We start from the raw sequence: 16,179 nt of genomic DNA, 5'->3' as shown, positions 1-16,179 counted from the left end.
TGAACTCCTTTAGCTTTTTCTTATCCGTGAAGCTCTTTATCTGACCTTCTATTCTGAATGATAGCTTTGCTGGATAAAGTAATCTTGGTTGTAGGTTCTTGCTATTCATCACTTTGAATATTTCTTGCCAGTCTCTTCTGGCCTGCATGGTTTCTGTTGAGAAATCAGCTGACAGTCGTATGGGTACTCCCTTGTAGGTAACTGACTGTCTTTCTCTTGCTGCTTTTAAGATTCTCTCTTTATCTTTTGCTCTTGGCATTTTAATTATGATGTGTCTTGGTGTGGTCCTCTTTGGATTCCTTTTGTTTGGGGTTCTCTGCGCTTCCTGGACTTGTAAGTCCATTTCTTTCACCAGGTAGGGGAAGTTTTCTGTCATTATTTCTTCAAAAAGGTTTTCAATATCTTGCCCTCTCTCTCCTTCTGGTACCCCTATAATTCTGATGTTGGTACTCTTGAAGTTGTCCCAGAGGTTCCTTACACTATCTTCATATTTTTGGAATCTCTTTTCTTTTTTCTTTTTCGGTTGGGTATTTTTTGTTTCTTTGAATTTCAAATCTTTGACTTGATTCTTGGGATCCTCTTGTCTGCTGCTGGATCTCTGTAAATTATTCTTTATTTCAGTCAGTGTATGCTTAATTTCTAGTTGGTCCTTTTTCATGTACTCCATGGTCTCACTATACTTATTGAGGGATTCATTAAATTTATCGGCGGTTTCCATAAAATTCTTGAAAAACCTTATAAACGTGGCCTTGAACTCTATATCCAATCGTTTGCTTTCCTCCATTTCTGCCATTTGTGACCTGTTTCTTTGTCTCCGCATTTTGGCAGCTTCCCTGTGTTGATAGAGTGGCCCTGCGTGCCAGGTGTCCTGTAGGGCCCAGTAGCTCAGCCTCCCCAGTTACCTGGGGTGGACACTCTTGGTGCCTTGGTTGTTGTAGAATCACTGGGAGGAATTGACCTCCAGGCCAATTGGCTGTGAGAATCAGCTGTGTCTAAAGTGGGAGAACTTCTGTGCTGAAGACACCCTTCTGGGGCAAGACTTGCTTCAGTGGGGCTTTGGTGCTCACTGAGTCTGCTCCCTGAGTGTGTCCCTTATGGATCTGAGGAGTTGCAGTCTGGTACCCTCTGACCACTGGGTACAGTGGCTCCTGGATCTAAGGAGGTGCTAATTCAGCCTCTGCCTGAGGCCACACAGCAGGAGCCACGAAGAGGCTCAGCTGTGAAGCAATGCAAGCCACTGCGGGGCCTTGGGCCTTCTCTTGGAAGTTCCGGGTCTGCCTGGCTGGGCTGCAGTTAGGTACATTCACATGCAAAAGCCTCTGCTGCAGCCTGGGTGGGGCGTGGTCTCAGGGAATCAAAGGGCGGATCAGGGGGCTATGGCTGATTCTCCGCCCGGAGTCGCGGGTCTCAGTGACCCGCTAATTGCTGCAAGCACCTCTGAGGGAAAGCCGCCTTCAAGTTCGCCCGCTGCCGGACAGACCAGCTTCTCCCCGTATGAGACCTGGGTCCCCAGAGACTTCCCGGAACCGGAGTTCAGAGCAGTCGGGAGTTTGTGATTCAAAAAGACAGCCGCGTCCTCAGGTGCCACCCCCTTTCCTCGTGCGCGCGAGCCGCACCTCTGCACTTCACCTCCGCAGCGCCTCTGGCTCTCAGCGTGCTTTTCTTTCCTTCTAGTTGTAGAATTTACACTCAGCCAGCCTTTCTGTTGATCTGGATGATGTTTGCTCAGTCCTTTGCGGTAATTTTCAATTGTTGTGGGAGGCGACAATTTCCCGGTGTTTACCTATGCCGCCATCTTAGTTTCTCCCTACTTTTTCTAGGCTTCAGCTTTTGCTAATTTGGGTTGGTGTTTCATAGGATGACAGACATTATTGCTGCTGCTTGTCTGCTATTTTTATTTCTTGGCAAAAGATGAATGTTCATTCTGAACCTTTTTTTTAAATCCTCACCTGAGAATACGTTTATTGATTTTAGAGAGAGAGGAAGGAGAAAGAGAGAGGGAGAGAAACATCGATCCGTTGCCTCCCATATGCTCCCCATCCGGGCATTGAACCTGCAACATTTTGGTGTATGAGACGATGCTCCAACCAACTGAACAACCCAGCCAGGGTCATTTGAAACCTTGTTGAAAGTTAAAATGACTCAGGGAAAAAGTCTGCCATGTGATTCCTGCCTCCTTCCTTCCCCCACAGCCCTCACTTTGCATCATGAAACATCCGGGTTTGCAGGTTCACAGCCTTCTCCACTAGCAGCCTCCATGGTCGGGCCGTTTCTGTGGCTGTAACGGATGGAGGTTGTCACTAAATAAATAAATAAATAAATAAAAATAAGGAACCTATTGCCTGGCAGCTCCTCTGTTCCTTTCCCTGAGATATAAATAGTACTTGCCAAGTAAAAACAAAAACATTGTCACCCAAGGATGAATTCTGATCTCTCTCCGAGCTTTATTATACAACTTTTCAGAATTATAAAGTAGGATGCGTGCAGGGCAGAGAAAGCAACCTTGGAAAAGAGAGTTCAAATCAATAATAATTAACATTTCCTAGCCTCAATTTTCCTGCTAATGACTGAAGACAAGTACTAATTAGAGAAGCCTCAAGTGTCTGGATTTTTTAGATGGACCAGATGGTGCCACATAAGATCTATGCACAGCGCCAAGGAGAAGTCTGGGTGGTTCCTAGCTACCTTGCTTCCAACTTGACCTTGTCTGAGGACACCTGCGCATGCCCATTGCTTTGCACTGAGGCCTCTTCTTTGTTCCTTCTCTATCTCACCCACTTGTGACTTTAGGAGGTGTGTCTCTGCCATCGTTTGTGAGTGCTCTTACACACTTTTATTATTACTTTTTCCTTAACAAGTGCATTTTATTCATTGTTTCTTTTCAGATATCTTTGATTCTTATGTTATTGCCTGATCTCACTAGATGCCCCCCCACCCAACACACACACACACACACACACACACACACACACACAGGTTCTTTCTCGTGATCACACAAAACCAGCCCAGAAGCCTCAGCCCCTTCAGTGGGTAGCATTGAGATGGTCCTGCCTCTTCAGTTTTTTAAAAACTCTTTTCACAGGTTGTCTGAAAACATGTTTTCTCTGGTTGGTTTGTACTTCCCATTCTTTTCTTCCTTTGCTATGGAAGTCAGCCAACCAACTCGGAGAAAGCATTGATTTCTGTATAGAAATTTTCCATACTGTTGAGTGTGGATGAAGTTTGAACAGATGCTGCACGTGCACTTTACCGTGTGCAAATCATCCTAACAGGAGAGCAAAGCGTGGGCCCGATGGGGTGTTACCCAGTGCTGGGGTGTTACCCGATGCGCGCTTTTCATCTGAGTGGTTTTACCAGTGTCTTCCACTCCTTCTCTGGGAAAGTCGTGATGCAGTTACTCTCAGTGAAGAAACTTTGTCTTAATTTGGGGTTGTTGTTTTTGTCGAAACTTTCTTTGGTGGAACCAGAGGAGAAGAGTGATTGGTTGCCATCAGCATTTGTGGTGTCAGTGAGAAGTACTAGTTTCTGTCCCTTGCCCTTGTATTTCTTGCCCCTGCTGAAGCATCACATCAGGGAGAACAGTTAGGGAGCTCCTGCAATAATGCAAGCAAGAGGCAGAAGGCCCTGAGCTTTGGGAAGAGTGTTAGACATGGGGAATAACTCACATTATTTTTTAAAAAATGGAAGCAAAAAGGATTTCTGAATATATTTCAAAGTCTTGTAAGTGCTTCAGAATTTAGAAACCACCGTTTTTCTTAGCATTGCTGTTTTCTTTTTCACATGTGCTTGTTGGTACTTATTTAACTAATTAAGGAATATATTACATTTCTCACGTATGTACTTTCTCGTTTTGGAAATTACTTGATGCCTATTGCATATTAAAAAAAAAAAGAACATTGTAGGTTTCCTTCATTATAAAAGTAGAAGGGAAACAAAAATAACTTGTACTATCACCCGGAGATGATAATTATTAGTATTTCAGTGTATTCCCTTTCAGTCTTTGGTAGGTATAAAAATAATTTACACCTAGGACCAAAGAGCCAACATTGAATTATGAGCTGTCATTAACTATTCATTATGTGGATGCACCAGATATATTTTACATTTGTCCTATCATTAACCATTTAGGTTGTTTCCAACTCCTTCATATTTTAGCAAATGCTGTGGTAAATATCTTCGTGAATAGGAAGTCTTCATGCTTGTCCCCAGGATAATGGATTCGTGTACACATGAATTTTTAAAGTCAGGACTGTCTTCGAAGAGCTGAATGGAATAAGTGTAAAGGTGGGAATGAGTCCTAATGACTGAGAGCTCCATGGGTGGAGGAGGTGGCAGTGCTCAGCTGCCCTGCCTGTCCCCCCTCCGCCACCTGGTCACCAGCTGGGGAGGAAATGCCGGGGCGTGGAGAGTTCAGAGCACAGTGCTGGGGTCCCCTTGCCTCCCCCTGACTCATTCTCAGGTGAACGTCGGTGCACATCTGGACCCACTATTTCAGTTTAGAGGCCCTCATGTTTCCTGACTCTTCCTGGGAGATTTGTTTGATTTGGGTCAAGATCTGTCTGTTTATCGAAGAAGATAGCTTTTGTCCCCCATGTCCTTTTCCTTCCCAGCTGTTGGGCAGCAGGTACACCATCACTAAAATGCCTCTTGTAATCCCTGGTATAAGATTTTGCCCACCCACCTGTGTGTGTGTGTGTGTGTGTGTGTGTGCGCGCGTGTGTATTATTACATTGTGTATACAACCCAAGTTGGAAGTGAAGATGCATATACTTCATTTTTTTTTAATAAAAAGGGTTCATTTTAAGCTTTCACTATTTAATTAAAATTTCTTTTTCTCTTTGTATAGGTTGAAGAAATTGTGGATGTTGGATCCTTTGCCCCAGAAGACATCCATATTCCTAAGATTTATGTACATCGCCTTATAAAGGGAGAAAAATATGAGAAAAGAATTGAGGTAGTTGACTTAGCTTCACTGTCAGTATTTCCGGGTCTGATTATCAGAGACGTGTGTCCCTGGGTTCATTCCAGATAAGAGGGAATTAAAAAGCTGAGCAGGAAGCCTTGCTCTGGGTCTTAGTATGAGCTTCTCATGTACCCATCGTGAAGGGACATGTCACCTGTGTTGTTGTCCAGCCCAACAGTGCCCGGTGATCCTGGTTTCCAGGTTCCTGTGAGTGTTCTGACTTAAGATGCATAGCGTTGCTTCCCCCCTGTCCCTAGGGTAGAGAAGGATAAGTAGGTCTCCGAGGCTGTCCCCCCTGCTGGACTGTCCATGTTTGATCATGCAGAAATGTCTGTCTGTCTGTCTTAAAGTTGCTTTACGGTTTACAGAGTCCGGGAAGAACGCCACTTCCCATTAGTGTTAGGCATTAGGCTCTAGGCAGCTGGTGGGTAGGAGATTGTGGCAAGAAGTGGCTTGCAGGAGCATTGGAGGTATTTCAAGTATACTCAGAGCTAGAAGAGTGACCATCTGGACCAGAATTGGTACCAAGATTCATATGTGTCTAGGGATCAGCAACAGAATAAACATGTATTGGGGGTATCAGGGAATCAGAGATAGGCTATATCCTTTGGATGACAAAAAAAAAAAAAAAGGCATTCTGCGATCCAAAACTGATGTCAGCCGGCTAGGGAGAAATGATGGAACATTTGCAAATAGGAACCAGAGTCTGTGTTAGGAGATTCAGCTTTGGAAATACTTTCCTGGCTGGTTGCTGGATATGCCTGAGCCCTGTGATGTGCTGGTAGCAAAACCAGTCCAGACTCTGCAGGTGGAAATAGGCTGTTGAGAGAGCAACACCTGGTAAACACACTCTGACAGCCCTGCAAAAGCAGAGCCCAAGTCTGTTCCTGCTCCCTTCGTTCCGGCTCAGTGCCCGAGCTCTGGAGGAGAGTGCAGTTGTAGGAGCCTTGGGAGGTGGCAGTAGCAGCAGTCAGTGTGACAGGAGCAGGGGGATGAATTGCTTCAAAGAGACAGAGCAAGGATACCTTGCCCTTCAAATAAATCTGACCTCAGTCCCTTATTTTCTAAAGAATTATTTGTGCCCTGGCCAGGTGGCTCAATTGGTTGGAGTGTTGTCCTGTGCACCAAAAGGTTGTGGGTTCGATTTCTGGTCAGGGCACATTTCTGGTTTGATCCCTGGCCAGGGTACATATGGGAGGCAGCCAATTGATGTTTCTCTCTCACATCAATGTTTCTCTTGTTCTCTCTCTCCCTTCCTCTCTAAAAATCAATAAGCATATCCTTGGGTGAGGATTAAAAAAATTATTTCTGGGTATTCTCTTTTTTCTCTTTTTAACTCTGTTATATTGCAGATTGGCCTCATAGTAATAGTAGGAAAGAATTCAGTTTTTTTCTAGTAAACTTTTGTGCTTTACAGTGATAAAAATCCAAGGTGTACCTCAATTATGACTAATTTATTTCTGTTTATCTTAAAGCGTTTATCAACCCGGAAACAGGAAGATGTAAAAGCCAAATCCGGAAAACCTGGAGATAATGTGAGGGAGCGCATCATCAAGCGGGCAGCTCTTGAATTTGAGGATGGCATGTATGGTATCCTTTATCTTTGTGGGACTGGCAAAGACGAGGCCCTCCTTTGCCCATGTTCTTCAGGCTACCAGGCCTGCTGCACGGCGACTTTTTTATAGGCCCTTGTAACTTTTAAAGCGGTTGATCAGTTTTTACAAAGTGTGGCATGTAATCTACAGATATCAAGATTTATGAAGTTGGCCTGCCCGAGTATCTGAGTTGGTTAAAGTGTCTTCCTGATATGCCAAGGTTGCGGGTTCGATCCCCAGTCAGGGCACACACAAGAAGCAACCAATGAATGCATAAAGTGGAACAACAAATTGATGTCTCTGTCTCTCTCCCAAACCAATAAATAAAAATTTAACAAAGGGAAGGATATATGAAATTGGAATTATAGTCCATTTGCCTTCTTGAACAAAATGGTGACCAAAAATTTGTTTAGCTATTTTCTCATATACTATAGACTTCAGTGCAATTTGGCATTTGGCTAAATGTTATTGGGATTGGAGCTTACCCAAGATGAGGGTTTTTTTTTTAAAATATATTTTTTATTGATTAAGATATTACATATGTGTCCTTGTCCCCACGTTACCCTCTACCCCCCCTCCCCCCGCTCCAAGATGAGGGTTTTAAACCTCAGAAGTACTAGTTATAGCCAGTGCTATTGGCTTTCTCTGTATTCTGACATTGGCATACTCGTTGAAACATAAGATCCAACTTCTTTTAAAATTTATTTTTCAATTACAGTTTACATTCAGTATTATTTTATATTAGTTTCAGGTGTACAGCATAGTGGTTAGATAATCATATACTTTATGAAGTGTTTCCCTCTGATATTTCCAGTACCTACCTGGCACCATACATAGTGATTCCAATATTATTGGCTATTTTCCCTATGCTGGACTTCATATCCCCGTGCCTATTTTATAACAACCAATTTGTACTTCTTGATCCCTTTGCCTTTTTCACCCAGTCCCCTAGCCCCTTCCCACCTGGCACCATCACTGTGTTCTTTGTGTCTATGAGTCTGCTTCTATTTTGTTTGTTCATTTATTTTGTTCTTTCGATTCCACATTAAGTGAATCATATGGTGTTTGTCTTTCTCTATAAGACCCAACTTCTTAACAGGCCCTTGTTTCCTCTGACAAAGGTCTCCTGAGTATCCTTTTTTATGTCTGATGTTTTATAAGGGTGTTCAGTAAATGACTCAAATTCTGCTTTAAGTACTTTCTCTAGTTTTTTTTTTTTTTTTGATGCATTTTAATTATGTGTCTGGGCATGGGCCTGTTTGGGTTCTTCTTGCTTGGGGTTCTCTGTGCCTCCTGAACTTGTGTGACTTTTTCCTTTACCAGGTTAGAGAAGTTTTCTGCCATTATTTCTTCAAACACATTCTCTATTCCTTCTCCCTTTCTGCATCTTCTGGCACACGAGCTATTCTAATATTGTTACGTTTCACGTTGTCCCGCAGCTCCCTTAAGCTGTCCTCCTGTTTTTTCATTATTTTTTCTTTTTGGTTCTCTGATTGATTTTTTTTCAACCCTGTCTTCGATCCTTAGCTTCCCCACTGCTGTGTATTCCTTCCAATGTGTTTTTTATTTGTGTTATGTCATTCTTTATTTCCAATTGTTCTTTTTTCATAGTTTCTGTATATTTTTTTTTTGCTGTTAAGCATCTTTACCATCATTACTCTGAACTCTGTTTCAGATAACTTTCTTATCTTTGTTCCATTTATTTCTTCTGGAGAATTTTCTTGTTTTTTCATTTGGGGGTTGCTTCTTTGTCTCCTCATTTTGGCTGTCTGTTTGGATTTCTGATTATGTATTAGGTAGATCCTCTATACCTCTCAATCTCTAGTACAGGACAGTGTCAAACACTGTTTCTGACTAGTTAGGACAGGCAAAGACTCAAAGCCTCCAGAGACCGCTTCTGCCTACAGACTGATAGGATACCCCACCCAGGTAATGTCCTAGGTAGTGGCAAGAGTTTTTTCAACAGGGCCAGGCAGTTGCTTCTGCCTGGAGGCTAGTAGTTATTTTTAGTCTCTTAAGTGGCCTCATGGCAAGGTATTTTCCAGTAGGGTGCATCAACTGTCTTTCCCCCAGGCAAGGCCTCCTATATAGCAAATGTCTGTGTGGGAAAAATGTCGTCTGCTGTGTGAGAGAATGTCTCAGCCTAGGAAACTTGGGATGTCTGCCTTCTGAGCTCTAACCTCCGAGTCCCCAATCCTGGCTTCTGCTTATACAGCTCCAGTCCACTCTGCCCTCCCTCAGCCAGAGCACAAGGTGGGTGACTCTTATGAAGAAAATAAGACATTTTGAGGGGGGAGATCAGCAGCCTGACTCTGTACCTAGTTAATCAGTATCCCTAATGCACATTCCCATTAGCCTATAGTCTAGTCACTGCCCCTTCCTTAATTATCTGGTCTTGCCAGACCTGTTTACCTAAATACTCACATTTTACAAAGGCCATAAACCATGAACAATACACAATTCTTGGACAGGGTTATCAGTGCTGGCGCCAGGACAGGCCTTTAGGTGTGGTCTCATGGCACCCATCCCAACACATGGGGTTTTTTGCAAAGCCCGAGAAAGGTCCAGAAGTCTTATTTGGGGGACAAAGAAACCAAAGAGTATAAAGAGAAAGCTTCCTCTATATTGGTTTGCTCAGGATTTGGAAACAGACTCCCCTGAGTCATGGTACTAGTACATCTGGAAATAAATGTTTTTTTCCTGAATCTCCAAGTACTTCTGTGTGTATTTTCCAGTTGCCTGGTAAATTCTGTAACAGCTCTACAGGGGATTTTGTGCATTGGCCCTTTAAGAGGGTGCCTGACTTTTCAGCTGTCACTCCCTGGCAGACAGCAACCCGGCTGCTTTTCACAGGGAGATGTTATGTGGGTACCCTTCTCAGTTCTGGTGCTCTCTGCTGCAGGGCCCAGCTTGGGGATTAGACCCCAGAGTTCTCAGTGGCAACCCCCATAGCTGAGATATCTCTCTGGAATTTCACTTGCTGCCTATTGGCACCTGGCCAGCCCTTTCGCGCCTCCGCCCCTCTGCACCTCTTACTAGTTTCTATGCGGCCTCCACTTTCAGTCCTCAGGTATCAGGGTTCTCTCCTGTGAGTCTTCTGTTGATGAGTCAGGGAGTTTTGCTGTATTTTAATTGTAATTCCAGTTTGTTCTTGGGAGCATGTCCGTGCTGCATCCACCTACTCTGCCGCCATTTTTAATCTTTTAAGTATTTTCTCAAAAAAGAGATAGGAAGAGGTAATTAGTACAATGAGTGTTTGGATTTTGACTGCATTTAAATAACAGTGAGTGTTTACCACTCTCGAGCAGTAGTGGACAGCATAGTCGGCAGTTCTGGGCAGCATATCTTTTTTATCCCTCTTTTTAAAATTAAATTTATTGGGGTGACATTATTAATAAAATTATATAGGTTTGAATTTATACATCATCATCTGTATATTGCATTGTGTGTTTACCACCCAAAGTCCAATCTCCTTCTGTCACCATATATTCGACCCTTTTACCCTTTACCACCTTCCCTCTTCTTCCCCTTCGGTAACCACAATACTGTTGTCTGTGTCTGTGAGTTTTTATTTACATATCACTTATCTGTTCAGATTGCTGGTATTGAGAGGCAAGACTGAACCCACACCATTTGGGTACATATTAGGATTTATCCTATTTTGATGTCTAAGGAAGAAGATTCAACACCCTCAGTTACTCTTTGATGCCTTAACCCAGCTACATTTAAAAATATATATATTTTATTGATTTTTTACAGAGAGGAAGGAAGAGGGATAGAGAGTTAGAAACATTGATGAGAGAGAAACATTGATTCAGCTGCCTCCTGCACACCTCCCACTGGGGATGTGCCCACAACCAAGGTACACGCCCTTGACCGGAATCGAACCTGGGACCTTTCAGTCCGTAGGCCGACGCTCTACCCACTGAGCCAAACTGGTCAAGGCCCAGCTACTTTTTATATAGTTACAATTTTTTTCACTGAAACTTATGCCCCCTTCCCCGCTTGTATTTTAGGGAAGACTCAGTCACCAGTGGATGCTATTTTAGTGACCCAAAGGAGATGAAACACTTTCATGCAGACATTTTGGTATTGTCAGAAAATTTTTAAAATTTAGAAATGGTAGCCCTTTTTAAGAATGTTAAGTAATCCTTATTTTTAGTTGGAGTTTTGAAAAGTCAAAATTGCTTTTAAACAAAGGTCAATCCACATTTAATAATATTGTATCAGTCACAAGTCATAATACATCAGTCTAAATTTGCTGAGCATGTTAATGCAAACAGAATGTCTTACAGTGAAAATGACCTCTTGGCTGGTCTTCTAAAGCCACCGCTTTGATATATTTATGGGAAAGCATATCAGCGTTATTGAAAAAGCTGTGATTAATTAGTGATTTTATTTTATTTTATTTTTTTTAATTACAAAAGTGCCTAGAGGGTGATTGGAGAATGTGTTCAGTAATTACATTCAGAGCAAGGGCCTTTAAAGAAGGCTTCTCTTCGGGTTGATGTATGTGGAAGATTTATGGCATAAATCTCTCTACCTTTTCCACGTTCTACCTTAACAGCTTCTTTTCCAGCTAATTTGGGCATAGGAATCCCACTTCTGGCCAGCAACTTTATCAGCCCAAATATGACTATCCATCTGCAGAGTGAAAATGGAATCCTGGGTTTGGTAAGATAGAAATTAAAGTTTTATTTATGCAGTCTTTTTTCCCCCTGCTCATCTTTTTTTTTTTTTTTTAAATTTATCTTTATTGGTGAAAGTATTACATATGTACCCTTCCCCCCACCCCATTGACCCCCTGCCAACCCCCATGCCCCTCTGCCCCCTGGCCTTCATCATTGTGTCCATGGATTATGCATATTTGCATACAAGTTTTTTTTGGTTGATCTCTTCCTACCCACTCACCCATCCCTGCCTTCCCTCTGAGATTCCGCAGTCTGTTCCATGTTTCTATGTATTTATGCAGTCTTGATGGAGAACTAGCTATTCCATGTAGTGCAACCTTCTAATAACTGAGAATTGTTAGCTTAAAGTTCCCAGCCTTCCTTTTCTATTTGTTTATCATCACAATAAAATATTTAACTTTCCCATACAGTGGTGGTCATTGTGAGTATGTAGTGTTATATTTGCTGCAGCAGATGTTTCCTGACTATGCGAGTTTTTTCACTGCTCCTCCTTTATCAGGTAATGGGTTTCCATCTCCCCGAGCCTGCTTCAGAGGACTTCACAGTTTGCTCTTTAGTTAACTACTTTTAACTCTTGTGTGGCTGGACAAGAATGAAGGTTAACCAGTCTCTGTGAAATAAAATTCAGTAAGGCTCTGAGTGAAAACTGGAGAGTAAGGTTTCTATTTAGGGCAGGGACATTTTTTTTTTTTTTTGACAGTTGATTAATTAAAAAAAGTCTTAGCAATTCTTCTCATCAATGTGTTTTAAGGTCTTGTTGTCCCAAAGGGTAGAATTTTCTTTTCCTCAGAATTAACCTTGCAGGTGAGCTCAGTATTCTCAGAGAATTTGGCCACAGTTTTTCCTCAGTATTATAATGAAAAAAAGAAGCACATTTGCTTCCTGGGTGACATTTTTAATTAAATTATGAACTATGGCAGAGATTATTTATAATCTGCCAATTTATAGTATTCCTAATCTTTATTGTTCCTCAGTGGATAATAACTGTTAATGCAATAAAAATTATATATGTAAAAATGTATACCATTATTTATATTATAAATAATGATTATAAGCATAGAGTCGATACTGGTTGATTGAGGCAATAATCATGACCATTTTCAAAGGCAAAAATGATATGTGTTTGGATGAAATCAGATTCGTATTGAAGTCAGAGACTTAGTCCCTGGCTGGTTTGGCTCAGTTAGTGGAGTGTTGGCCCTTGGACTGAAGGTTTGCCTGTTTGATTTTGGTCAAGGGCATGTACCTTGGTTGCAGGCTCCATCCCCGGCCCTGATCTGGGCACTTATAGGAGGCAACCAATCATTGTTTCTCTCTCTGTGTCTCTCCCCGTCCCTCCCATTCTCTCTAAAATCAATGGATAAATATCCTCTGGTGAGGATTAACAAACAAACAAACAATACAACAAAAAAGAAGATGTGTATTGTTTGGGTACCTTAGGGATTATCTAGAGTGACCAGTTCCCTCAGTTTGAAATAAGGGAAATAAGTTTACGTGAATTACCCAGGGTCAATGTTTAAAAGGAAATTTACATAGGTCTAAACATTAGTTACCACTTCAATTCACTTAAAAAATAAAATTTTGGTCCTTAGAAAGACTGTTAAAATTTTACAGCCAATATGTCCTCATTTTTGGTTCTATCAAGAATGCAGCCATTTAGTTTATATTTGCTAAGAGGAAGGTTTATGAATAACATTGCTGCATAGTAGACCGTGAATACTTTTTGTTTTATTGTCATATATTTCTAAAAATTTAATATTACTTTCAAACTTTGATCATATTTAGAAAATATTTTTCATTTACCTAGTCACGATTATTAGTGTAGGAAAGATTATGAGAAACACATAGTGTAGGGAAGACTGTGAGAAAGAATGTGAGAAACACAGCCATGCAAATACCAGAATTATCTTTTGAAGATTCACCTCAAGTCTTCTGAAGACGATTTCCTGGAGTTTTTAGAGACGTTGTTTATATTACAGTATTGGTGTTCAGTTCAGTGAGAAACTTCTGTTACTAATTGACATTGACTCATTTGTTTCATTTGGCAGGGTCCATATCCATTCGAAAATGAAGTCGATGCAGATCTAATCAATGCAGGTAAACTCACTCATTACGAGTTTCCCAGTGTTTTCCTTGCTGTTGGCTTAGTTCTATTCCAGATACCAGTAAGGAGTTGAGCTTGCTTCTTTCTCTTTTCTGAGAGAGTAGTCACTGTATTTTTCATTGAGGAGGGGAGATGAGCTTTCCAAGCCCCATTGTTGCCTGACTTCTTGTCAGAGGACTGTTATTAGGGAGACTAAGCTCAAGGCAAAATTCTAGGTGGAGCTACATCCCATGGTGAGAGCTCTGGTGGTTTAATCGGTCAGGGTCCCGGCTATAAATGGGGGTATTGAGGAGCCTGAAGGGAGGGACAGTCGACAAGCGTGTGGACAGGATTAGGGAAACCAGGAAAGGATGGTAAGATACCATGGTACAGGGAGTTACTATTATTACCCCTAGGCAGGCCTTAAGGGGCAGCTGTCAGAGAGGGCCAGTCACCTAACAGGAACTATGGCCTTCGGTATGAAGAATTAAATTAGGACTGCTTAAACAAAACTCTTGCTGAATATATATATAATTGCTGACAATTTTCATATATATATATATATATATATATGAAAAATTGCAACAAAGGTTAGGAAACATAGCCAAGGACATCTCCCAGAAAGAACAAAAATACAGAAAAGGGAAGGAACACAGCCAGGTTGAGGGTGAGGTGGGTCTCCTTCACTGGGTCTCCTGCTTGAGCCTCCCCTTGGATGATTCCAGGTTGAAATAGGTCTGCACTCATGATGAGAAGAGTGTGGGTGTGGATCCATAGGGGCAAAAAGAAAAGATCTGGTGCATGGAGGTTTCTGTTATAGGAGCCACTTCCTGTCTGCTAGTCCTCATCAGAGTCAGAGAGCATCCTTCAGAGGTTCAGGGGTGGTGCTGAAGGGAGTGTCTGCCACTAAGTATGACCCAGTGATATGAGTAATATATAGAGTTTCTTTGAATTCGGGAGTCTAGTCTTATCAGCTCCTTGTTCCCACACTCAGATGGTTTACTTCTTATTATGAGCTCTTTGTGCAACTAGAACCTAGAGTCCATGCATTAGCAACCTAGTGCAGGTTGGAGGCCCTGGCCAGCGTCACTGCCCATGCTGGAGGCACCACTGCTGCCTCTGTGTTGGGGCCGATGATTATCCTTAGCATGGGACTGCCCATGAGAAGATAATTTTTATGCGATTCTTAGCCTGCTTGTCTGTACCCTTCTTTTACTCCTAATCACTCTATCGCTGAAAACGTATTATTCTTACTCCACATTCAAAAATAGTAGGTGCCAATCTCAGAAGAGAAGGAAAATGAGCTGAGCTTAAAGGCCAGATGCCGAGAAGAATTGATGTTTGATTCTTAGAGAATTTTTGGAAGTAAAACAGCTTCTGGTTGAATAGTTGAATTAGTTAACATGACTCAACGCTGAAAGGCCCACTGTGATAAAGCAATGACATTTAGCCAAGGCTGTAATTTAATTGTGCTGTACCCTTTAGCAGTCGTTCATTGATCTGTGAAAATATTTGCTTCTTGGCTTAATTAATTTATGATGTTAGTGAGTTATTTGCAAAACGAATAACTCCATTTTCTAAATTTCAGGCTTGAGTTCATGGAACCCACTTTCCTTAGAAAAATAGTTAATCTTTTCTAATGACATTGTTGGATGGTAGGCGTTTCTGATTGAGTTTAAAAGTAGCTCCATCCTAACGAAGCCACCAGTTTTGTATTTCAACTTCTGAAATGTCACGTATAATCTTAAACTGCTTTGTAAAACAGTAATTCAGTGCTTTTGGGAAGCCAAGCTGCAAATCAGTTTAATAATATTCTAACTCTTTCATCAAAGTCCTCTTTGGGATTTATGATGCTTTAGAATTTGTCCAAATTAGGGAGGAAAAGCTTTGAGCTAGAGAACCCAGAATACAAATTGTCAGTTTCCTCAACTCCTCAAATTTGAAAATTACCTGAGAGATCAGCCCATTGTTTATGTTAAGTTGAAAGGAATTTTTTTTTTTTTTAAATACAACTTTCTTGAAATGAATATTGAATTAGGTGTCTGGGTAAAATCAGTGCATGAAATTTTAAAATAATAATAAAGCTATTTCTAAGGATCCCATTTTTCTAAATAATAATCTCATATGACTATGTAAAAACAAATCACCACTTCTATAACACTAAATAATTTACAGCGTACTTTTTAGATGTATGATATAGTTTGAGCCTCAGGTGAAACCTCATTATACAGATTGGGAAACTGAGCCCAGAAAAGTGAAGTAAGGTGCTCAAGATCACGTTGCTAGGGACTGGATACACACAGTCTTCTAGGCTTGGCTTCTGGCCTTTGCCTCCTATACACTGAGCCCTTATTGATTGTATTATTAGTTATAGTTATTTTTTTTGACCCTATTTGATATTGCACTTGAAAAGCATGGATTCAGCTTTAGAATATCTATTTCTGTTTAGTTACTGGATGTTTAAAAATTAACTTTGCTTCTGAAAAATGTAATTTGTAAGAGACCAGAATGTATTGGCAGGGGCCTGGCAGCTCCCTGCATGAGAAGTGCTGTCCGGGCTCTTTAATAAAACTGTGCTTCATAAATCACATAGGGAGAGCTGAAGCTCCGCAGTGACCTCAGGGTTGCCTGTGACGTGGTAAATAGCGCCCGGCGTGTACGTCAGCCCGTGGAAATTGCCATTGCGAAGTCACTGTGATTTAACACAGAGACCAAAGGAACGGAGATGTTTATGTTCCTCTGCTTTACTGTCCTACCACATAGTCCTGCTTCCTCTCCACCTCACAGGATTGGTGAGGAACGGAATTTGCTGGACATGGAATTTGTGTCAGGATAAGGTTCAGTTGT

The 16,179-nt window shown here is 41.5% G+C and overlaps 1 protein-coding gene across 3 annotated transcripts in view; it reads left to right on the top strand.

Annotated features, from left to right (window-relative positions):
- The window catches only part of OXCT1 (3-oxoacid CoA-transferase 1), a 121,730-nt gene that overhangs the window by 53,098 nt on the left and 52,453 nt on the right, over positions 1-16,179 (top strand). For all 3 annotated transcript variants that reach the window (XM_036308366.1, XM_036308365.1, XM_036308367.1), the window contains exons 8-11: positions 4,847-4,954; positions 6,439-6,553; positions 11,138-11,232; positions 13,298-13,346. In XM_036308366.1, coding sequence (XP_036164259.1) covers positions 4,847-4,954; positions 6,439-6,553; positions 11,138-11,232; positions 13,298-13,346 — 367 coding nt within the window. The remainder of the gene's footprint in view (positions 1-4,846; positions 4,955-6,438; positions 6,554-11,137; positions 11,233-13,297; positions 13,347-16,179) is intronic.

The sequence above is a fragment of the Myotis myotis genome, unplaced genomic scaffold (assembly GCF_014108235.1).
Source record: "Myotis myotis isolate mMyoMyo1 unplaced genomic scaffold, mMyoMyo1.p scaffold_m19_p_5, whole genome shotgun sequence".
In the NCBI taxonomy this organism is placed as follows: Eukaryota; Metazoa; Chordata; class Mammalia; order Chiroptera; family Vespertilionidae; genus Myotis; species Myotis myotis.
The sequence above is the reverse complement of the archived record's forward strand: the minus strand, read 5'-3'. Positions and strand labels throughout refer to the sequence as shown.